This window comes from Cricetulus griseus, chromosome 2 (assembly GCF_003668045.3).
Source record: "Cricetulus griseus strain 17A/GY chromosome 2, alternate assembly CriGri-PICRH-1.0, whole genome shotgun sequence".
NCBI lineage: Eukaryota > Metazoa > Chordata > Mammalia > Rodentia > Cricetidae > Cricetulus > Cricetulus griseus.
The window spans coordinates 36878151-36903691 of NC_048595.1; the positions used below are offsets into that span (position 1 = coordinate 36878151).

General features: G+C 41.8%; 1 protein-coding gene across 1 annotated transcript; it reads right to left on the reverse strand.

The window, feature by feature from the left end:
- Window positions 1-2389: 2389 nt before the first annotated feature.
- Window positions 2390-16131, reverse strand: LOC100767636 (cytochrome P450 4A14-like). Its single transcript, XM_035438933.1, has 13 exons — window positions 16094-16131; window positions 10908-11061; window positions 9960-10092; window positions 9123-9167; window positions 8531-8658; window positions 7446-7570; window positions 6546-6700; window positions 6046-6152; window positions 5771-5961; window positions 5532-5665; window positions 4613-4677; window positions 4415-4491; window positions 2390-2558 (listed from the first exon to the last, which is right to left on the reverse strand). The coding sequence occupies exons 1-13, from the start codon at window positions 16129-16131 to the stop codon at window positions 2390-2392; spliced, it is 1521 nt and encodes a 506-aa protein (XP_035294824.1).
- Window positions 16132-25541: the final 9410 nt, after the last annotated feature.

Genomic DNA, 25541 nt, shown 5'->3' on the forward strand with positions numbered 1-25541 from the left:
AGGTCTATTTAAGTTGCTTATCTGATCTTGATTTAATTTTGGTAAGTGAAATCCGTCCAGAAAATTGTCCATTTCCTTTAGAATTTCGAATTTTGAGGAATATAGGTTTTCAAAGTATGACCTGATGATTCTCTGGATTTCCTCTGTGTCTGTTGTTATGACCCCCTTTTCATTCCTGATTTTATTGATTTGCATGTTCACTCTCTGCTGTTTGGTAAGTTTGGATAAAGGTTTGTCTATCTTGTTAATTTTTTCAAAGAGCCAACTCTTATTATATTGATTCTTTGTATTGTTCTCCTAGTTTCCATTTTATTGATTTCAGCCCTTAATTTGATTATTTCCTGGCATCTGCTCCTCAGGGGTGTATTGGCTTCTTTGTGTTCTAGAGCTTTCAGTTGTACTGCTAATTCTCTAGTGTGATTATTCTCCTGTTTCTTCATGTGGGCACTTAGCACTATGAACTTTCCTCTTAGTACTGCTTTCAAAGTGTCCTATAGGATTGGGTATGTTGTGTCCCCATTCTCATTAAATTCTAGGAAATCTTTAATTTCTTTTTTATTTCTTCCTTGACCCAGGAATTGTGCATAGTTTGGTGTCTTTATGGGACTCCTAACAGGGGGAATAGGAGTGTCTCTGACTCTTTTGCCTGGTCTTGGGATCCTTTTCCTCTTACTGGCTTGCCTCTTCCAGTCTTGATTAGAGGGTTTGTGCCTAGTTTTATTATAACTTGTTATGTCATGTTCAGTTGATATCCCTGGGAGGTCTGCCCTTTTCTGAAGGGAAATGGAGGGGTGGATCTCGGAGAGAGGGGAGTGGAGTGGAGAAAGGGGAAACTGCAGTACATATATGTAATGTATGGGAGTAAGGAAAGAGCAAGGAAAGATACCCTTAATAGAGGGATCTGCTATGGGCTTAACGAGAAACCTGGCACTAGGAAAATTTCCAGGAATTCACAAGGATGACCTCAACTAACAATCTAAGCAATAGTGGAGAAGCTACCTTAAATGCCCTTTCCCTATAATGAGATCAATAACTACTCTACATGCCATCACAGAGCCTTCATCCAGTAACTGATGGAAGCAGAATCAGAGATCACAGATAAGCACTGAGCCAAACTCTTGGAATCCAGTTGTAGAGAGGGAGGAGTGATGAGCAAAGGGGTCAAGACCATACTGGGAAAACCGATAGAAACAGCTGACCTGAGCAAGTGGGAGCTCACTGACTCCAGACTGACAGCTGGGGAACCAGCATAAGACCGAACCAGGCTCCCTGAACATGGTGTCAGCTGGGAGGCTTGGGCAGTTTATGGGGCCACTGGTAGGTGTTCAGGGGTTATGTGCCAGTCAGAGACACAGCCATGTGGGAGACAGGTACACACACAATCTGGGAAGGAGTCTGGAGGAGAGTTAGAGAAAGGGGAGAAAGATGGGAAGACAGGAGACATTGCAGTATTTATCTCTCCTGCACGAATGAGCTTTGGGAGCCCATTCCCTATGGAGCGATACTCTCTCAGCCTAAATACACAGGAGATGGCCTAGGTCCTAACCCAGATGATGTGACAAACTTTGATGACCCCTGGGAGGCTTCACCCTCCCTGAAGAGTGGATGGGGGTTGGATGAGGGTTTGGTGGGGGGCATGGGAGGAGAGAGAGAGAATTAGGATGAGTTTGTAAAATAAGACTGTTTTTAATATAAAAATGAATTTAAAAATAAATTTTTCAAAGAAGAAAGATAATTGATAAAAGAAAATGAATTTATTTACAGTTAGATCAAAACAAGACAAATGCTACTGGTTTTCCTCCATTTTTTTGGTAGCAGTGTTATCATTTTATAGAAAAAATATGAAGCTAACACCGGGAAATCTGCATATGTTAATTTAACCACAAAATAAGCTTTCAGAACTGTGTGAAGTCACCTCTTATGAGTCAAGTTCTTCTAGTTGACACCAAGAATATTAGCCTTATTTTACTCCCAGCATAGGATTTCTAGGGACATTTTAATTCCTCTGGGTTTATTGATTCAGTAGCCTGACAATCATAAGGAGGGACACAGGTGTCTCCCTCTAAAGTATCTATTCATCCGTGGGGCAATGGTCATAAAGGGTAAACAGCTTGGAGGACAGGCAGATGTTCAGGGGTTATGTGGCCAGTCAGAGACACAGCCAGGTGGGAGATAGGTACACACACAATCTGAGAAAGAGTCTGGAGGAGAGTTAAAGAAAGGGCAGAAAGATGGGATGACAGGAGATGTTGCAGACAGCAGAGAAGAAGGAAGACAGGGGTCAGAAAGAAAACAAAACAAATACAGATAACTCAAGAACAAAACCAGGTGGTATACAGTAAGTAATGCCAGTAGCTGGCCTCCAAAGCTATCCTCTTCTCCACTGGTGTTATTTCAGCTTCTTGAGACACAGATAGATCCCATTCTTGGACTTTAGCACAGTTCTTGTCTTGAGGACTGGGACCCTGGTGGGATCTGACAGCAGCTCAAAGCGGAGCAGGGTCAGGGCCACAGCCACCTTCAATTCACTCATGGCAAACTGTTTCCCAATGCAGTTTCTGGGCCAGGTAGAGACAGTGAATTAAGATCTTGCCCCAGATCCATTCTTAGTTCATCAAGCATTGGCCCATGAGCCTCAACCAGAGCTGGGCATTAGGGTCCGGTCCTCCTTCATGATCCTAGCCTGACTCCTGATTTTTGACAAAGCCTTTCTTTCACTCTTCTGGGACTAGTTCTGACCCTAGTACTGCTCTCAGACACATGGTATATCATTTGAATAGTTCCAGCACTGTGGAGCACAGAGTCTTTTAATGAGTTAACAGTTAGTCAATTCCCCACTAACAATTTCCGAATCTTCAGCCTGAATTCTCCAGTTTGGGGCAATATGCTAAGGGTTGGGTCATATTCCTGGACATTATTATCTCCATGTGAAATGTACAAATGATTGTAGCACAGGAGTTAAATATTAGTGAAGAGTTTCAAAACATCGTCCTGGTGTTCCTCAAGCTGCTCCCTAAATCTTCAGGCTCAGATTCACCCATTAGTCCTTCAAACCACCAGCATCTGCAGTCATATAACCACACTCTTGAAAGGCTGCCTTCTGCCATCCACTGGCCACACTGTTTTGTTTTGTTTTGTTTTTTAAGCTGGTTAAGATGAAATTCTTAGCCCTGGGTACACTTTATCCAAAAAGTGTTCCTTCCAGTGAAGGACCATACATCTAACTTACTCTATGGAAGTTGATTCAGCATTGTAGAAGTCACAGATTATTGAATCAGAAAAACATACTTTGCACCCATTAATTATGTGGTTTTAGCTATTTGTGTTCTACAGGACGAGTCCTGTAGACTTTGTGGATTTCCACAGCAGCCCTTTACCACTTGTCTCACCCAGTAGCTTGCCATTGTACATACCAGCATCATGCAGAGGGATTTCCTCAGGAGCAGTATAATGTCCTCATTACTGTTTGCCACCATATTCCTAGGCAAACCAAGCCTGCTTACTAAACCCCTTCCCTCGTGCATAATTTTTCGAACAGGGAAACTATGTACAAATTGTCAGAATTTTTATATGCAGTGAATTTTTGTAAGGCTACAAGCCAAAATTGTGTGAGATCATCACTGTCCAACGTACAATGATGTGTGAACTTTCACATATATGACTTTAACAGAAGGATCAACAATGCTCTGGATTTTCAGTATATTGAAATACAGTATGTTACCTAAATGTCACATGACAATATTAAATACATGTACTTTATATGTGTTTCATATATATAAATGAGTACTTATAAATTCATTGTAGTATCTAATTGTTGAATTAATTGAAAAAATATGGTGGGCTATAGTAAGGATTTGAGGGAAGAAATTATCCCATCAAGATTTCTGACAATTGAAAAGACTGCTTCAAAGTTGGTTCACATGAAATTCTGAAATTTTGATATTCAAAAATAAGGGAAATAAGAAAATATACTAGTTTTTGACACAGATTATTTTTAGTGGCCATGGTGCAGTGGGCTAAAATCTCAGGTATGTACTGAAATGCCTTCTTCCTTTTTGTCACATGGGTGTTTGTGACCTGGGCCGGTTCACCCCTCCCTAGGCAACCTGGTGGTCCCCTACTCCCAGGAGGCTACCATACTGAGGTAGAACTCAGTGTGGACACCCAATTGGCATAGTGCATTATAGCCCAGAACTCCTGGACTCAAGTGACTCTCCTGTCTCAGTCTCCCTAGTAACTGGGACTACAAGCATGCACCACCACAGCCGGCCCTGTTTCCTTTTTGAAACAAACACACATGTAATCTGAACACATATGTCAACAGTTGTGTAAACAGACCTCAGAGAGCCCTAAACAATCAGAAATATCAAATACGGGCATACGCCAGTTATGTACACTAAACCATTCTCCTTACCTTCTTCCTCCTGAGAAGGGCAGGAAGGCATATTTATGCCTGGCAGCATCTGGTGCAAATCTAGAAGGATCAAACACCTGTGGAGAGAGCATGAGGGCCAGGATAGATGGAGTTAAGGCCCTGTTTCCAATGCATAAAAAGACAAAATGCCTAGATTAGAAAGTGGGAGAGCCTCCTCCTTTCCCAGGGTTTTCATACCTCTGGGTTTGGCCACACTCTTGGGTTATGGTGAAGGCCATATAAGGAGAGAGTAATCAAGAAACCTGCAAGGAAGAAAGGACATAGAGGGGAAGGTAATTACGTCAAAGATGTAGGACTTTAGACCCTCAGGAAATGAGGGATGCAAATACACAAATGGTTTGCATAGATTAGTCATCACTGAGTAAAATGTTCCTATTGGGGATGAGCTGAGTATAGAATCCATTAGAAAATCATGCACCTAGCCATAACAGACACCAATTATGAATCGAGGGTGTCTTGCTTATGATAAACTTACAAATGAATATACATAGTCAGCCTTCCACTGGTTTCTGTGAATATACATTAGCTCATATAACACTCATAAGACCCTTGCCCAGCCAAGGAAGACATTGTTTTATATTCATTTTCAGAGTCTCAAGGAGGCCAATTATCTTTCTTAGGTTTGTGCAGCTTGGGTGTGTCAGAGGTGAGATCATGCCTAGTGGTGAGTTACTTAATTTGTGTTTCACTATCATAATAGGAAACTCAGATCTTAACATCATCTCTCTTCTTCAACAAGTTAGAAGTTTCTGAGAAGCAGTTATATTTAACACATAGCATGGGATTCCATTATCTCTCTCATTTGCATTCACTCACAAACAAAACTTCATCTCCACAAGGACTTGTCTCATTCCTTTTCATCCCTGCTTTTTTTTTTTTAATTAATGGAAATTTCAGGGCTGAGAATGACATTTAACTAGTGGGTCACATTTATTCCTCAAAACATTGCAGAAGAAAGTATTAGTATCTGGGATGTTATAGCCTTCTTCTAGCTTCAAAGTAAAGTTCCAATATACTAAGAACTGAGAGACCAAGTGAGGTTAAGAACAGCAGAAACACGTGATTGCATACCAGAGTGGGTCTGGGGTGTTCATACCTTTGGGTAAAGAGCGTCCATCTGGGAAGGTGACAGGTGTGCTGAGCTCTCTTCCTATAGCTGGCACAGGTGGGTAGAGCCTCAGGGCCTCCTTGATGCACATGGTGGTGTAGGGCATCTGGGACAGGTGGTTCCTGAAATGAGGCCCATCCTGAAAAGTCACACACATCTGGGAAGACTAGAAGGTCTCTCCTATAAGAAGACAGGGAGGGGTCTCCTTCATCTTCACTTTTTCTCACCAGGTGACAGAGGTTCCATCACCCAATACATTCTGCACCTCCTCTCTGCATCTCTGTTGGTGCTCAGGGTTGGTGGCCAGAGCATATAAAATCCAGGATATTCCACTGGCTGTAGTGTCATGGCCCTCAAACATGAATGTATCCACCTCTGCACGCAGGTCCTCATCAGACAAGCTTTTTCCATCCTCTGTCTGGATGAAGTCACAGGTGAGAAAACAGAGTTTTCCTACCATCTTGTGACTCTGGACCAACCTCAGCCCTGCACTCCTACTTACTTGAGCAAACAAGAGGATGTCCAAGAAATCCAAGAGTCTCTTCTTCTGGACGTTCTCCAACTCTTCCTCATTCTGCAGCTGAGCCTTCCTCATACTGATCATTCTATCTGTCCAAGGACAACAGTTACCAGCCAGATGTAAACATTAGTGCAATGTAAATATTCCAGACTCTACAATCTCTGTGTACAGCAGAGCCCAGGATGCATGTAAGCATAAGTATTTGGATCAAGATTAAGAGTCTAGTATCATATTACATAGGCTATGTCTCCATTCAGATTCACAGCCCACAGAAATCATGGTAAACATTGTCCCATGGGTCTCACAAAGCATCACTAATGTAATCCCTGGAAAGTATTTCATGCTAATACCATAGCTCTTCACATACAAATGTGTACCATGTCCTACAGAGAGAGCTGGTAGACTGAGCCTGAGGGATGTGATCTTATTTTTGTGATGAGCCTGAGAAACAAAGAGAGACTGGACGGGCAGGAGAACAGAACCTGTGTATTCATGGGCAACCTGACAGGCACGGTAGAATGAACGACCATTAGAGGACAGATTGTAGATGATGTTACTCTGGTGAAAGGCATTCCTCATTCTTGAGTAAATCCTTTCCGTCAGTTCTTGGACAGCCTCAGAGTAGGATCTGACATTTCTGTACCTAAAAGGCACAAAATATTGGTGACAGTGATACCTGATTCACAGACAATAGTAAGGTATCTAGATATTCCCTCAGTTGTGGAAACACACACACTTCTGTCTTATGTCAATTTTGATCCTTAAGCTTTTGAAGATGGGTGAACACCCAGGTGCTATGGAATATTCCTTTACACTGTGTGAACATATGTCACTGTGATTGGTCTAATAAAGAAACTGATTGGCCAATAGCTAGACGGGATAAAGTTAGGCAGGAAAAAAAAAAAAAAAACAAAGGACATGAAAGAAGAAGGGCAGAAGGCCAGCTGCTGAGGAAGCAGGACATGTAGAAAATGAGGTAACAAGCCATGAGCCACATGGTAGAGGATAGATAAGAAATATGGGTTAATTTAAAATGTAAGAGCTAGTTAGTAACAAGCCTGAGCTGTCAGTCAAGCTTTTATAATTTATATTAAGTATCTGAGTCGGTTATTTAGGAAGTGACTGCTTGTTATTTGGGAGCAGGCAGTCAGGACAGAAAAACTCTGTCTACACTCAGGCTTATGCACTTGCTATTGTTCCCATGGGTTCTTGTTTGGTATCTGTATTGGGTCTGGTTTGGAGTTTAACTTGGCCCAGAGCTGCGTCAGAACCTTGCTTTTTTGTGGTTATGAGCATCTGAGCTGTCCCCATAAAATGCCTTCAAGTACGTTCACAACAGTTGGTTACACCAGAGATTCCGAAGTTCAATGGTTGTTACTCACTCATCCAACTGGACGCTACCCTGGTAACTGAAGGCACACTTCATGATTATCTCCAGGGTCATTAAGGAGATGTGTTGATAAATCTCCAGAGGGCAGTCATGGACAATAAATTGCTCCCACTTGTCCTGTGATAAGAATGAGAAGTTACCTTATTTTCTACTAAATACCCGTGTTAAAGAGACTGTGGTCTTTCTCTGAATCTACAGATAATCTGATCAGAATCTCACATCTTTGAGATCAGGAAAAAAACATCTTGAGGCAAAGTTTTGTAATAATCTGTTGTCTGTTGGTTACAAACGTTTAACAAAACTGAATACATATTTTCTTGATGTCAGATTGTGTTTTTCACTTTTGAAAATAATTATGACCTTTCAGTTGATGAAATGGGGACACACACACACACACACACACACATTTGCGTGTGAGAGAAAAAATGTGGGACTGGAAGAAAGCCTGCCGGCCTCCAGGAATATGCCTTATCAAGACGATCACAGACTTTAATTTCTTCTCACTTATCAAAAAAATTCTGAGCATGGTGAAATTAGAAATCGAGATGATATGGATGGTAATGACACAGAATACTTGGGTAGAAAGATGCTGGCCTTGAGTCACTCAAGATATCCAGGACAAAACTTGATTTTGTGACATCCTTGGAAGTCCTTTCAGACAGTGAAGCTGCCATTGCTCAAGTCACTCTGGAACTTATAGTCATGCTGTCTGCTGAGATTCCATTGTGGTAAAAACTTTGTTCTATAATCACTGTGATGCTCTCTGTCTTGGAAAATAATTCCAGTATGGCTTGGCCCTGCTTATGGTGACCTCTCTGTTTATCTACATTGAGGAAATTCACTAGTAATGCCATGAGTGCTATTCCATGTGACTGTATGTAATAGGTATGGTCAGGCCAGTGGGGGCGTTGAGTCATATATACCTTGAATACTTTATGGATATGAGAAAGGAAGAATAGAGGGAGGTAAAGAGGAAATAAAATGATATGGAAAGAGGGGGTTATAGATTGGCAGATATTTATCTCTCTATAAATATAAATAGATAGATGATAGATAGTCAGATACACAGATACTCACTAGCATCACATGGACAGAGTCCACCATGATTCCCACATAAGGCTTAAGGCTATCATAGTGGAATGCTGGCGTTAACATCTTCCGGTGTTGAGACCACTTCTTCCCCTCCAAAATGAGCAAGCCATAGCCTGGATCAGAGATATATATACAGATTTGTTAAAGAAAGAAAGAATCAGAGACCCTTGGGACAATTTGGAAGGAACTTTGGTTTAAAATATGCAAAACAACCCCAAAGAAGGTAGAATTTCTTGGACAAGGGCATAAATGGCACAATGCATTTCAGAAATGGAAGTCGTACAAATAGGGTGGTATGGTTGCTGTGATCGTGACAGCTGTGAGATGAATACTGAAAAACAGTCATGAAGAACAGAAGAGCCAATTGGAATTTCAGAGGAGCAATATGCCAAAAGTTAAACTTCAGGTGAGCTCAACATTAGGGAGGAATGAGTCTCTGGCTAGAAGAAGAGAAATAAGACTTGATTTGGGGAAAGATCATGACAGAGACCACAGGATTCTGTTACCCTATGATGCAGAGACAACTGTTGGGACAGTTAAGTGGGTAGTGTCCCAGTCCCAGTTGAGACATACATACCAATCCAGGGAGCGAAGAAACTGTATGAATGCACAGGCTTTGGATCTGCAAGAGAAGAATGATGTGACCAGAACAGCTAACTGAAGATCAAATAAAACAGCTCCAAACAGGCTGTTTTTCAGACTCTGGCTGCCATAAACTCCTGATGACTTTCTGTGGCTGTTTTATACCCCTCATTTCATCCTTTTCTATCCCAAGTCTCACAGCTGTGCTTAGAAAGCAGGCAGGCTCTACTGTACCAGCAGCCGAGTGTTTGTTTCTGTCACTGTGATGTTCAGAAAGAAACACAAGTCATGTCCTCAAAGAGAGCTTTATGGTTCTTCTGTAGTTAGTTGTGGCTTAGTAATTCTATGACCCCAGAAAGTCAACAACTGGAGCTTTAAAATCTAAGTCATTGTGCACATGTGGGTTATACCAAGGAGAATTATTAACAGCACTTAGAAATTGATGACTGAGGGCTGGAGAGATGGCTCAGCAGTTAAGAGCACTGCCTGCTCTTCCAAAGGTCCGGAGTTCAATCCCCAGCAACCACATGGTGGCTCACAACCATCTGTAATGGGATCTGGTGCCCTCTTCTGGCCTGCAGGGACACATGCAGGCAGAACACTGAACACAAATAAATAAACAAATCTTAAGGAAGGAAGGGAGGGAGGAGGGAGGGAGGGAGGGAGGGAGGGAGGAGGGAGGGAGGGAGGGAGGGAGGGAGGGAAGGAAGAAAGGAAGAAAGAAAGGAAGAAATTGATGACTGAAGTTCCATGCTTTTCTAGAATTTCACAGACCCAGGTTGTAAATCCTGCAGAACCTAACTACTGCAGCTACAATGGGGTTTGCACTCACCTGATCTCCCCAGAATCACTTTCATGTAGTCAGGGTCATAGATTACAGCATGTGCTTTGTTCCCCCAGAACCACCTTGAGCAGGCACTTGGGAATTTCTCTACCCATAAAAGTGTTTGCTGGAGGTCCTGATCCTTTGGGAATAGACACACAAAAAGAAATAATCATGTAGTTATTCCTTTACTATAAGGGAGCAGAAAAGAAGGACATCCACAAGCAGAAAGTGGGGGTCAGATCAGCTTGATGATCTGTCTGCATTATCATCCAGACCTTTGCTTAGGATATGTCTTCACTAGATTCTGTAGCCTTGGATGGAGCTCTTCTCCTCAGAGGAGATAATAGAGTAAGAGCTTCAACCCTTGGTAAGAGCTCCACATACTCTTTCTATTCATAAGTTTGGTCAGTGCACAAGTCTTGCTGAGTGCCTTTCTGTACAGCCACTTACCAAACAGTGTTCTTTAACAGAGCTGGAGATAGAGGAGCAAGGTGATACCCACCCCTATCCTTCAGTCATTTGTACGACTTCATATGTATGTCCCAGGTTCTGTGCTAGGCACTGGTGTACAGGATATGTTGTTCTTGGTGGCTAGGAGCTCATAGGATTGGGTGTGTGTAATAAAGCACAAAGTTAAATCAATCCTGATTAATAGGGCAGTGCTCACATCAGTCCTCTCACTTGTATGTAAGATTGTCCCCCCCCCAAGTCATCACTTCCAGAAATTACCTCAGTCTTGAGCAAACATACCCACTTGTTTCCTGTTACCTGACATCATTCCCCAGAAAGAAAGGTGGGTTCTGGATTTTTTTTTAATGCCTTGACATATTTGAGATACGTGTATTGACAACAAATCAGCCCTCAGCAAGAGTCTGTGCACTTATCTCACAGGAGGTAAATTGAGTAGACCTCAGAGATCATATGCTTATCCTACAGCAGGCTTCATCTTCTTACCTTTAGGTGGTTCCCAAAAAGCCAGTGGGAGGGTGTGGATGGGAACTCCTGGAGGCACTTGAGGAGCCATTGTCTGTGCAGGTAGTATTGGACTGCTTTGTATAGCAGCAGCAGTAGGCCAAGCAAGGAGATCACTTGGAGGAATCCAGAGATACTAAACATGTTTATGATGTGGCTCAGCCAAAGAAACCCACAATGTAATGGCCTGTAGATTACTGACTGTTGCTGAATTCCCTGACACCGACATTTAAGTATTGTGTAATCTGTCCCACCCCTCTGTGGGAGGGAAAAAGAAGAGGTCAAACACTGGACCCAGGATCCAGAGGTAATTAATCAAAATGATCCACTTCTGATTTGAGCTTGGGACTCATCAGACCACATTTACCTACAGTCTTATTGTTACTAGCAGGCACCTTGTAGAATATATGTCTGCAAGTCTACAACAGCTCTGTGGGTTCCTAGGCTTCAGAAAACAAAGGTTCAAATCCCAAAGGAGAGGCAGTTCTCTTCTGTTGAATCCTGGTTCTCATAGCGGATTCTTGGATCTCTTCAAGCATACACAGGCTGCCCACTCAATACACCTTAACGTGGCCAGTGTCCGCATCTCCCTATATCACACAGTAAGCATGATCATTCCTTAGAGCTGCACAGTTCAATCTTTTCCTTCCCTCTTCCTCTCAATAACCTTTATTGTTCACTTACAGTATTGGTAATCTGTTTATGCTTACCGTGTGTATAGGTGGGCACGTTCATCTGAGTGTTGATACCCAGGGAGGCAAACAGTGTCAGATCCTCTAGAGTTAGAATTATGGTCCTCTGTAAGAGGAGTAAGAACTCTTAACCACCAAGTCATCTCACCAGCTCCTCAAATAGACATTTTTTTTGCCTTTCTGAGTTTTTTCAAAATCTTCTTATTTCTCTATGGACTCACCACTCTCTCATCTCTGGTGTTAAATAAATCTTGTGTCCATAAGACACAGTCTGTCTGAATGCTCTCTGACATGTACGAGACCTTACAAAAGATTTATTAGCTGCCCTTGGGAATAGTCATGGTATATTATATTGGATTATTAAGGTGGCTTTGAAGGTGATGGAAACTTTCTTAGGGAAGAGGTAGGGGTCCAGAAACTTAAGGCTACCAAACCACCTCAAGTCAGTGATTTTTGGGTTCTTGTCTCCCAGATATGAGGAATAAAATTCATAGGCCAAGAGGATGAGGTTTAGAGTTTTTTTTTTTAATAATGAGCTTCAAAGGAAAGAAGGGAGACAAAGACAGAGAGACAGAGAAAGAATAGTTTGCATATAGAAGGAAGGTTATCATCAAGCTGTAATCTGAGGGTTTTTTTTAAGGACTTATGGAAGATACCAAGATGAGGTGTGGGGAGAGGCTGAGGCCAACCAGGTGTCCAGTGTCCCCTCTCACTTCCAGACACATGCTCACATACAGCCTTCAGGCAGAAGTACTCACTAGGGGATAACTAAGGGAAAGGAGCCAACATTCCCGAATTCCTAGCCTCCAGCAAGGATTCATATTCTTATTTTCTGAATGTCTAATAGGTGCAGTTATTTGTTTATTATCATGACTTCAGGGGTGAAGATGAATAAGTAAGTGTGTCTAGCTGAATATAGTCATTGAAGGTCCAAGAGTTTGCATTGGACTCCAAACAAACTTTTTGTGATATGGATATATTGTGTTTGCCCTGTGGCTGGTGGCCACTTTCATTTTTTCTTTTTTACTTTTTTTTGCAGAGTTTTTTATTTGAATTAGAAACAAGATTGTTTTACATGGCAATCCCAGTTCCCTCTCCCTCCCGTCCTCTCCTGCCACCCTCCCCAACTAAAACCCTACCTATCACATATCCTTTCTGCTCCCCCTGGATGGTGAGGCCTTCCATTGGGTGACATCAGAGTCTATTGTATCCTTTGGGATAGGCCTAGGCCCATCCCTGTGTGTCTTGGCTCAGTGAGTATTCCTCTATGTGGAATGGGCTCCCAAAGTCCACACTTATGCTAGGGATATGTACTGAACTACTACAGGAGGTCCTGTAGATTTCCAAGGTTTCCTCACTGAAACCCATGTTCCTGGGCTCTGGATCAGTCCCATGCTAGTATCCCAGCTATCAGTCTGAGGAACAGGAGTTACCCAATGTTCAGGTCAGTTGTTTCTGTGGGTTTCACCAGCCTGGTCTGGACCTCTTTGCTCTTGACTCATCCTTCTCTGCAACTGGATTCTAGTTCAGTTCAGTGATGAATTGTGGGTGTCTGCTTCTACTTCCACCAGCTGCTGGATGAGGGCTATTGGGTGGCATATAAGTCAGTCATCAATCTCATTATCAGGGGAGGGCATTTAAGGTAGCCTCTCCTCTGTTGCTTTGATTGTTAGCTGGTGTCATCGTTGTAGATTTCCAGACATTTCCCTAGTGCCTGATTTCTCTGTAAACCTAAAATGTCTCCCTCTATTATGGCATCTCCATTCTTGTTATCTTCTATTCTTCCCCTGACTCAACCTTTCTGCTCCCTCATGTCCTCTGCATCTCTCTTCTTCTCCCTTTCTCGTTCTCATAGCTCCCTCCCCCTTCTTCCTGTGCTCCCAATTTGCTCAGGAGATCTTGACCCTTTCCCCTTCTCCAGGGGACCATGTATGTCTCTCTTAGGGTCCTCCTTGTTTACTAGCTTCTATGTCTAAAATACACATACAAGTGAGTACACACCATGTTTGTCATTTTGTGATTGGGTTACCTTGAGCAGAATGGTTTCTTCTAGTTCCATTCATTTTCCTTCAAATTTCAAGATTCCATTGTTTTTTTCTGCTGAATAGTACTCCATTGTGTAAATATACCACATTTTCTCTATCCATTCTTAAGTTGAGGGGCATCCAGGCTGCTTCAAGTTTCTGGCTATTACAAATAGTGCTGCTATGAACATCGTTGAACAGATGTCCTTGTTGTATGAATGTGCTTGTTTTGGGTATATGCCTAGGAGTGGAATTGCTGGATCTTATGGTAGACTGATTCCCATTTTCTTGAGGAGTTGCCATATTGATTTCCAAAGTGGCTGTACAAGCTGGCACTCCCACCAGCAGTGGAGAAGTGTTCCCCTTTCTCCACATCCTCTCCAGCATAAACTGTCATTGGTGTTTTTGATTTTGGCCATTCTGACAGGAGTAAGATGGTATCTCAGAGTTGTTTTGATTTGCATATTCCTGATGACTAAGGATGTTGAACACTTTCTTATGTGCCTTTCAGACATTTTGGATTCCTCTATTGAGAATTGTCTATTTAGTTCTGTACCCCACTTTTTAATTGGATTATTTAGTGTTTTGGAGACTAGCTTCTTGAGTTCTTTGTAAATTTGGAGATCAGCCCTCTGTCAGATGTGGGGTTGGTGAATATCTTTTCCCAGTCTGCGGGCTACCATTTTGACTGTGTCCTTTGCCTTACAGAAGCTTCTGAGTTTCAGGAGCTTCCATTTATTAATTGTTGATCTGTGCTACTGGTGTTATGTTCAGGAAGTGATCTCCTGTACCAATTCATTCAAGGGTATTTCCCACTTTATCTTCTAATAGGTTCAGTGTGGCTGGATTTATGTTGAGGTCTTTGATCCATTTGTACTTAGGTTTTGTGCATGATGATAGATATGGATCTATCTGCAGTCTTCTACACACTAGCATCCAGTTATGCAAGCACCATTTGTTGAAGATGCTTTGTTTTTTCCATTGTATAACTTTAGCTTCTTTGTCAAAAATCAGGTGGTCGTAGGTGTGTGGGCCAATATCAGTGTTTTCAATTTTATTCCATTGGTCTATCTGTCTGTTTTTGTGCCAATACCAAGCTGTTTTCAGAACTATAGCTCTATCATAGAGCTTGAAATCAGGGATAGTGATGCCTCCGGAAGTTCCATAGATTGCCTTTATTATGTTTAGGTATGTTCCTTGTATCCCTGTTCTCTCTAAGACCTTTATCATGAAGAGGTGTTGGATTTTGTCAAAGGCTTTTTCAGCATCTAAGGACATGATCATGTCATTTTTTCTTTCAGTTTTTTTTTTGTATGCTGCATTACATTGATAGATTTTCATATGTTGAACCATTCCTACATCTCTGGAATGAAACCTACTTGATCATGTTGGATGATTTTATTATGAGTACTTGTATTTGGTTTGTCAGTGTTTTATTGAGTATTTTTGCATCAATGTTCATGAGCAAGATTGGTCTGTAATTCTCTTTCTTAGTTGTGTCCTTATGTGGTTTGGGTGTTAGGGTAACTGTGGTCTCGTAAAAAGAATTTGTTAATATTCCTTCTGTTTCTATTGTGTGGAACAATTGAGGAGTATTGATATTAGCTCTTCTTTGAAATTCTGATAGAATTCTGAGCTGAAACCATCTGGCCCTAGGCTTTTTTGGTTGGGAGACTTTTAATGACTGTTTCTATTTCCTTAGGGTTATAGGTGTATTTAAACTGTTTATCTGGTCTTGATTTAATTCTGGTGTGTGTTACCTATCAAGAAAGTTGTCCATTTCTTTTAGATTTTCCAATTTTGTGGAGTACAGGTTTTTGAAGTGTGACCTAATGATTCTCTGAATTTCCTCAGTGTCTGTTATGTCCCTCTTTTCATTTCTGATTTTGTTAATTTGGATCTATTCTCTCTGCCTTTTGGTTAGTTTGGATAAGGGTTTGTCTATCTTGTTGATTTTCTCAAAAACCAACTTTTTGTTTCATTGATTCTTGTATGGTTCTCTTTGCTTCAATCTTACTGATTTCAGCCTTGAGTTTGATTATTTCATGCATCTACTCCTCCTGTGGCCATGATGTCTCTTCACAATAATAGAAACCCTAACTAAGACAGTATGTATGTCTTTTGTACCAGGATCCTACCCTTTAGTTCTAATAGATAGTCAAGAGGATTGACAGGAGATTGTATTGATTGGAGAACTTCTGGAGTCTCCCTGACATAATTGTGAGATCTATGTTCAGAACTCCACTGTTTCTGAGAGCAGCACCATCCTTATAGGGTGACTCCTTTTAATCCTTCCTCTGTGTTTTTATTTAGATGACAAGAAAGTAAGCCTGCATATGGTTTGTTCATAATGTGGGACCCAGAATAGCTTGGCTATATTGCTGCCATGACAGCCTCAACAAAAACCAGCCAAGAGACTAGGCCTGAGTTTTGATTTAGTGGCAGGTAGCACAAGGTTCCAGGAAAAGCCGCCAGCGCACTGGCCAGCATCTAAGGGGAAGTAACTGACATTACAAATATTCCAACTGTTAGATAAAAGTCACCGAGTGTCCCTCAGCCCACAGCACGCCTATTACCTTTCACAAAGACACCCCTAGTTAAATGTCAGCCAATCAGGACAATCAGGATCTTGTACCTTTGGAGATCCCTGCACCCCAACCTTTACTATGATAAAAAACAAAAAACATACCCTGCCTGATCTAGGCACTCTATGATTGTAATCCTGTTTGGGACACATGGAAGGTCCAAATTTGAGCTTGAATAAAAGCTCTTTGGTTTTGCATACAAGTTTGGATTCCATGGAGGTTTTTTGGGGGTATCCTATGAACTGGACATAACACATACTCTTTTTATCTCTATTATTCCTTCCTCTGTTCCTCCACTCTCACCTCCTCAGTCCTCCCCACTCCATCTCCTTGCTTAAGCAAGTCATACAACTCACAGTATTCTCCCTCTCTACTTTTATTTTACCTTATGTTTGGCTATCTCCACTCCCTGAATGAACACCCCCAATTCTTTCTTCCTAGTTTCCTGACTGCCACAAATACTTTGTGTTAAGCAAATAAGGCCTGAAGAATTATACCTATGCTCTACATAAGTAAAAGCAAGCAGCATTTGTTCTTCTGGGCCTTGTTTACCCCACTCAGTACATCTTTATTTACATTCTACACATTTCTCTGCCAATTTCATTTTTCCTAACAACTGGATAATATTCCATTATGCATGTACCATTTTTTAATTATCCATGCATCAGTAGAAAACAACCATAGGTTAGGGAGAAAGATTGGAGGCATAGACTATAAATAGCTGCATGTCCTTTCTATTCTTTGTAATGACAAACTTAGGATTCAGAAAAAGAAGGAAAACAAACTCTGACCCTAGAGGACATATAATGATTAACACATCACCATTACAGTAGAAGGTGAAGAAGGAAGGTTTCGGAAAAAGCATTGGTATGGTTGAAGGATCAGGTTGGGAGTAGAAGAGTAGAACAGTGGAAGAGCTGCCTTCTGAGGAACTCTTCCTCAAATACCTTTTATGTTTCCTGTCTGAAGTCTGCAAACTAGAATTTCTCTGGGGGAAAACAATAATCTCTCTTTTTAAGTGAGGGTAAGTACTCTGGAGACAAAACCATCACCTCCACTTGCCTTCTTAGATATAATCTCCATAAACTGTTGGGACCCATCTTAACACTTGATGGATGAATAATCTTTCAGGACCTCATTTTTCTAATTTTGCTTTATCCCCCCAGCAACAGAAATTCCTCAAGGACAATGCTAACAAACATCTTTTTCAGAATTTACCAACTTTGAGCTCAGGAAGTGCTTCTGGAATTAATGATTAAGTTCATGATGGGTATTTGGGAAATGTATAATTATCTCACCCAGATAAAGAAGTCACTGAGACATAGAGAGGGTAAATTGTTAACTACTTATGTAGTGAGATTCACCTGGACCCTGAGACTGCTGAGTCCATTAGCCCATCCTTCAGTATCCCTGAGTCATGACTGGAAAGTGGTTGGCATCTAACCAAACAGGTAAAAGACCTGTATGACAAGAACTTTGAGTCATTAAAAAAAAAGAAATTAAAGATACCAGAAAACGGAAATATCTCCCATGCTCTTGGATAGGTAGGATCAACCTAGTAAAAATGGCAATTTTACCAAAAGTAATCTACAGATTCAATGCAATCCCTATCAATATCCCAGCACAATTCTTCATAGACCTTGAAAAGACAGTTCTCAACTTTATATGGAAAAACAAAAGACCAGGATAGCCATAAGAACCCTGTACAATAAAGGAACATTAGGAGGCATCACTTTCCGGGACTTCAAGTTCTACTGTAGAGCTATAGTTCTGAAAACAACTTGGTATTGGCACAAAAACAGACAGATAGACCAATGAAATCAAATCAAAGACCCTGAAATTTATCCACACACCTATGAACACCTGATTTTTGACAGAGATTACACAATGGAAAAAAGAAAGCATCTTCAACAAATGGTGCTGGAATTACTGGATGCTGGCGTGTAGAAGACTGCAGATAGATCCATGTCTATCACCACGGACAAAACTTAACTCCAAATGGATCAAAGACCTCAACATAAATCCAGCCACACTGAACCTGTTAGAAGAGAAATTGGGAAATACCCTTGAATGAATTGGTACAGGAGATCACTTCCTGAACATAACACCAGTAGCACAGACATGGAGGTCGACAGTTAATAAATGGAAGCTCCTAAAACTGAGAAGCTTCTGTAAGGCAAAGGACACAGTCAACAAGACAAAATGGCAGCCCACAGACTGGGAAAAGATATTCACCAACCCCACATCTGACAGAGGGCTGATCTCCAAAACATACAAAGAACTCAAGAAGCTAGTCTCCAAAACACCAACAAATCCAATTAAAAAGTGGGATACAGAACTAAATAGACAATTCTCAATAAAGAAGTCTAAAATGGCTGACAGACACTTAAGAAAGTGCTCAACATCCTTAGCCATCAGGGAAATGCAAATCAAAACAACTCTGAGGTACAATCTTACATCTATCAGAATGACTAAGATCAAAAACACTGATGACAGCTTACATTGGAGAGGATGTGGAGTAAGGGGAACACTCCTCCATTGCTGGTGTGAGTGCAAACTTGTACAGACACTTTGGAAATCAGTATGGAGGTATGGGAGCCAAATCTCAGGGCTTGGCATGAGATCCTAAGCCATGCTTGGCAGGTCACATAGTTAACCTTTACATAGCAGCTCCTTAGAACCTCAGCTCAAGAAAAAGAAACAACTTGACCCAGTCCTCCACCCACAGGCTCAGTCACTTAAGCAACCCTTCCTGGACGTCTTATTCATAAACTCTTTACCCTGCCAAACATCCTCTTTGTGGTTCCTAATATCCTGCCTATACCAACACCTGATGTACAAACAACCCATTCTGCCCCTCCCAATATCCTGACTATATAAGCTAGCCTGAGAAAAGTAAAGTTTGCCACTTGATCAGAATCCTGTCTTGTGGTCGTTCTTTCTGCGTCTCTTGTCCCCATTCCCTGTCCCTGACTCTCTTGCCCCAAGTTGATGTCCTGCAGGTCGGGGCAACTGGCGCCCAATGTGCGGCTAGATAGAGTTGGGGATCTGGGAACTTCAGTGCTCATTAGAGGGACGGGCCCATCCATGCAGTGAGTGTCCACGACAAGGTCGACTGTGAGCCTCATTTGGAAGAAGACCCAGCAGCCTGCCCAGCGCTTGGGACTTTCAGTTCATGAGCACCACCTACGTGGAAAAGGTGAGTAATGGGACAAGCATTTAGCAAGGAAGATTTATTTCTTTTTGGGATCACAGAATCCCTCAAGACGCAGGGAACTTGGGTTAAGAAAAAAAAATAGTTGATAAAATTAGCAAGGAAGATTTATATCTTTCTGGGATCAAAGAATCCCTCAAGGCTCGAGAAACTCAGGTTACAAAGAAAGAAACAAACAAAAAAGTTCTTCCTCTTCATGGGGGGGTCTTTGTCCATGGTTCCCCTAGGAAGGAACCATTAATGAAAAGAAATGGGCTAGAGTTGGCAACTGCCTCTAAGAGTTGATCTTCTGACAACATGGCAGACCAGATGGGTTCATAAAGACAAAAAGTGAACAGTACAGTGTGGGATGGGACCAGGTTAGGGAAGGGTCACTAGTGAGAAGCCCATGTCAGGTTGGTTTGAAAAGTAAAAGAAAAAAGAAAAAAGCTTCACATGACCTTTTTAATGTTATTATGTTTGAAACTGCCAGTGCTTCTTTGTTTCTGCACCTGGCTTGTGGATCCATGGCGAGTTTGTCCACTATTACAGTGGCCAATGGTGGGGGAGAGTTCAACATTCTCCTTGTCAGTTCCTGGGGAATGCTGGGAAGCTGCAAGTGAGTTCATGGAGTTAGAGAGGTTAAGGTTGACAATGATACTAAGCTGGCTCTGCAATGCAGGAGGCTAAGGAGATGTGGATGTCAGGAGGGACTCCTATTATGAGACTTTTGGTCCCGAAAAAATCCCTGTCCAAATTGCAGCTCTTGGCGTTTCCACTTTTACCTTTTGCATGAGCCAGAAATGTTTTCAGTAGTTTCTTTTCTTCTCTTTTTTTCCAAAAGGAATGGAGATGTAAATCTAATATAATGCTTAGGAATAGAGCATACATGGGAGATGTAAGTGAGACCTGGCAAAGAATTGATCTGTGTAGCTAACACCTCTGGATCTGTAATTATGCTCAGAGGCCTTTCTAAAAGCTGTCTGAAAGCTGTCCTGTCTTCTCATTCTTCTCACTTAACCATTCATTGACCAAGTGCTTCTTTGTTTTGGGGTACTTTGTGGGACATTTATTAAGTGCTGGAATTTCCACTTCAGTAATTATTTCTGCTGCTGCAGTTTCTGTTTCTGGTTCTACAGCAAGTACAGTGTTTTCAATATTATGTTGTGACGTAACTTCAATGTCAGGAGAAGATGGCTGTATGTCTGAACACATGCTCACAGTCCTGTGTCTCTGACACTGCTGTCCAATGTCCAGATCAACCCATTCTACACATCCCCTGAAAATGACCGTGATGACACCGACTCAACAATTGGCTTGGCTGGCTTCATTCATATGGGAAAATAACCTCCTGTTACTCCTTTTTGCTTCCTTCTACCCATTCCTACTACTTCTCCATGGTTAACCACCCTCCTCCCTTCCTTCCTTGGACCTTTGATAGGGCCCCTCTTGCTAATCTCCTTTGGCCCTTGGGCCTTTAATCAACCTGTGGCCTTTGTCAAGCAACAAGTGGACTCTGCCACTAAGTCTGTCCTGATACAATACTTAAGCCCTCCTCTTCCCAGGCCCCTCTAATATAAACCATCTCTGGCTGTTCCCTCCAAAGAGGAACTAACCCACTTCCCCACGGCCAGCTTCAGAGGTGCAGACCTGGATGGTACTGCAAGGAGACCTCGTCTTCTGAGGAATATGACTGTGTGCAATGGGGTCGCTGTCCTAAAGCTTCCCCACCCCCACAAAAGGCATCCGGACAGTCCTGCCTTTCAGATGACTCCAAGAAGCCATCTCTGAGGTCAGAGAAAAATGTCCTTTATAAAATCACAATAGATTCTGCAACTGGGGGCCAGGCCTCTATCCCCCTCTGCTGAAAATTTTGGCCACTTCCTTTTATACAAGGAAGGGGGAATATGTTGGGAGCCAAATCTCAGGGCTTGGCATGAGATCCTAGGCTTTGCAGGCCACATAGTTAACCTTTACATAGCAGCTCCTTAGAACCTCAGCTCAAGAAAAGGAAACAACTTGACCCAGTCCTCCACCCACAGGCTCAGTCACCTAGGCAACCCTTCCTGGACGTCTTATTCATAAACTCTTTACCCTGCCAAACATCCTCTTTGTGGTTTCCTAATATCCTGCCTATACCAACACCTGATGCACAAACAACCCATTCTGCCCCTCCCCATATCCTGACTATATAAGCTAGCCTGAGAAAAGTAAAGTTTGCCACTTGATCAGAATCCTGTCCTGTTCTTTCTGCGTCTCTTGTCCCCATTCCCTATCCCTGACTCTCTTGCTCCAAGTTGATGTCCTGCAGGTCGGGACATGGAGGTTTTTCAGAAAATTGAGAATCTACCTCAAGACTCAGCAATACCACTCTTAGGCATATACCCAAAGTATGCACAATCATACAACAAGGACATTTGCTCAACCATGTTTGTAGAAGCATTATTCGTAATATCCAGAACCTGGAAACAACTTAGATACCCCTCAACTGAAGAATGGATAAAGAAAATGTGGTACATTTACACAATGGAGTACTACTCTGTGATAAAAAGCTATGACATCTTGAAATTTGGAGGCAAATGAATGGAACTAGAAAAAAACATCCTGAGTAAGATAACCCAGATCCAGAAAAACAAACATGGTATGTATTCACTCATATGTAGATATTAGATATAAAACAAAGTATAACCAGGCTACAATTCACAAACCCAGAGAAGCCATGTAAAAATAAGGACTGTAAGAAGGACACACATGAAGGGCCCCAGGAAGGGAAAATAGTTAAGATCTCCTGGGTAACCTGGGAGGATGGTAGAAGGGGGTATGAGGGACGGGTATGTGAGGGATCAAGAAGACCAAGTTGTGGGAGGTAAGGAGGTGGAGAACAATGAAAAAGATATCTTGATAGAGGGAGCCATTATGGGTTTAGGGAGAAACCTGGTGCTACAGAAATTCTCAAGAATCCACAATGTTAACCCCCCACCTAAGACTCCTAGCAATAGTAGAGAGGGTGTCTGACAGCCCTTCCCCTAAATAAGATTAGTGACTACCCTAATTGTTACCAAAGAACCTACATCCAGTAATTGATGGAAGCAGATGTAGTGACCCACAGCCAAGCACTGGGCTGAGCTCCTGGAGTTCAGGTGAAGAGAGGGAGGAGGGATCATATGAACAAGGGGGGTCAAGAGCATGATGGGGAAAACCACAGAGACAGCTGACCACAGCTAGTGGGAGCTCACAGACAATGGACTGACAGCTGAGGAATCTGCATGGCACCAAACTAGACCCTCTGAATGTGGGTGATAGTTATGTGGCTTGATCTGTTGTGGGGCTGGAAGATGCATCAGGACCTATCCTGGGTGCATAAACTGGCTTTTTGGAGCCCATTCCCTATGGTGGGATGCCTTGCTCAGCCTTGATACAGGGGGAGGGCCTTGGTCCTGCCTCAACTTAGAATGGCAGACTTTGTTAACTCCCCCAAAGAATGCCTTACCCCCTCTGAGGAATGGATGGGAAGTGGGGGAAGTAAGAGCCGGGAGAAGGGGACCGAGGGGGAACTGGGTTGGTATGTAAAATGAAAAATAACTTTTTTAAATAAAAAAAAGAAATGCATGCTCCATTCTAAAATGTCACTGTTGATATCATACAACCACTTAAAGTTAGAATTACCTAAATGTACAACCATGGATTAAGTGATGGCAATTAACATGCAAACACAGGAAGTATTTTTTACTAATGGGCATACTTATGGGGCACACTGTGACTTTTCAGTGTGTGGTTGCCACATTAAGGTAGCTCGCAATCTATAACCCCAGACATCTGTCATTTCTTAGCATTGGCAACTTTAAATAATTCAATATTCAAAATCCCCTGGACTAAGTATATTAATATAGTTGCTTGCTTGTTGTCAGCCATCATTTTGCTATGGTGCTTTAAATATTTGAGGTCAGTATTCCTTTCTAACTGCACCTTTCATCTATTAACCATTCTCTTTCCATCATTCTTCCCCTCACACCATTCCCAGGCACTAGTGTCCACTTTTCTATTTGGCCTCTCTGAGATTGTTTCTTATCTTCAACAGATGTTAGGAAAAGCAGTATTTACTTTTCTGTGTTCAGCTTATTTCATTTAGTATAATGTCAGTTACATCCATGTTACTGCCAATGGCAGCATTTTATGCTTTTTATCCCAAAATATTTATCATGCATACATACCACATAACTCATTTTCTGTGTTCTTGCCTCTTTAATGGGTACCCAATGTTAACTCTGTGTCTTGGCTATTAAGGAAAGTGTTGTCATGAATACATGAGTGCAGATACCCCTTCAACACTCTAATTTCTATTCCTTCATATGTACCCCATCGGTAAAATTTCAAATCATACCATAGCTCTTTCTAGTTTCTTTTCCCTCCTTTCTCCTTTTGTGGTGTTTTAGATTTAATCCAAGACCTCGTGAATTCAGGCAAACACTTTACCATAAACTATGCCACTAGTCTCTGTATAGTTTTTTTTTTTTTTCTGATGTGACTCTGTTTTACACAGTGACCCTACAACATTATATGAATGTTCTATGAAGTTCTGTTAAGATTTAATTTTTTTCTTTTTGATTATAGCAATTTAAACTGTGATGAAATAATGCTCCATTTTGGTTGTTATTTGCATTTTCCTAAGTGTGTTGAACATTTTTTAACACATCTGTTTCCCTTTGTATATCCTTGTTTGAGGAATTTCTAATTTGGGTCCATTTTAAAATCGGACTTTTGTTGGGTTTTGTTGCTGGGTTTCATACATATTCTATTAATTTATTGAATGAATAGCTGAAATACATTGTCTATGCTTTGTGTGTTGGTTGATTGTTTCCTCTGCTTTCCAGAAGCTATTTTAGTTAGCTATATTCCATTGGTCTAGTTTAAACATCTGTTGACTGTGCTATTAGAGAATATCCCAGAAAAAAATCTGTTTAGCCAAATATACTAGAGTCTCTTTCCTATATTCTGTTGTAGCAGTTACATATTGAGATATATAGGTCTAGATGGATATCAGCTTCCCCAGTCCCATTCATTGAAGAAATTTTCCATTCTTCAACATATTCATTCCTACTGACTTTGAAACAAAATTCAATTGGTTGTAAATATGTGGCTTTGCTCTGGGTTCTGCATTCTGTTCCATTTGTCTATGTAATGGATCTCATTTTGCATTCTTTTGCCTATGGGTCTTTGTAGTGCAATTTAATGTGAATTATTTTAATTCTCCCAACTTTGCTCCTTTTGCTCAAGGTTCTCAGGCTGCTTGGACTCTTTCTATAGTTCTTTCTTACAGTTTTCAGGGTGTTTTCAAATCTCTCTGTATGGATGTCCAGCCTGTCCTTTTCTATTCCTTCTCAGAAAATAGCTAACCTAATCTAGCTACCTGAAAAGCCAAGCAACTGGGAGCCATGTCCTGCCTGAAGGTAATACAGTGGCATGAAACCCACTCAGGGAAGCAGAAAATGACATCATATCCCAAGCAGAGGGCCTCGGGGAGTTCTGTCAATGGCATCCAGGGTTTTGACCTAGAAATAGTTTGGAAAATTGTGTTTCAAGAAACAAGAGAAGCAAGTTCAAGTTCTAATGAAGTATCAGAGGCAGAGGCAACATCCCAGTGAACCTGATGCAAGTGTATGTGTGATGTGTATAAGAGGCAGTCACCAGGGTGGTGAACAACAGCACTCAGGCAGTAACTGGATGTGGGTCCGCTCTCCTTTGGAGTTGCCAGAGAGGGGTGCAGAGGGTCACCAAGGAGTCCTTTGTGGGAAGCTCCGTCTGGGATCTCCCAGTAGCAGGGCCTATTTTCCCTTTTGAGCTTTTTTCATCCCTCATGGGGTGGCTGTCCGTTCACTAAGCCTTCTGAAGAGCTGCCACACTAATGTGAGGCAAGCTAGCAGATGGCTTGGCTAAGGTTCCTGAGTCTCATGTGACTGACCTAACCTGAAGCCTTTCTTGCTCAGGTCAAATCAGGCTCTGGCTTGGTGCTCTGCAGAAGAATCAAATGTGGGGTGTGTTAATCCTTGAATAGACTGGAGCCCTGATTAGTGAGTGATATTAATCCTTTACTAGCCTGGAGGCCTGATTATCCCCCCACCCCA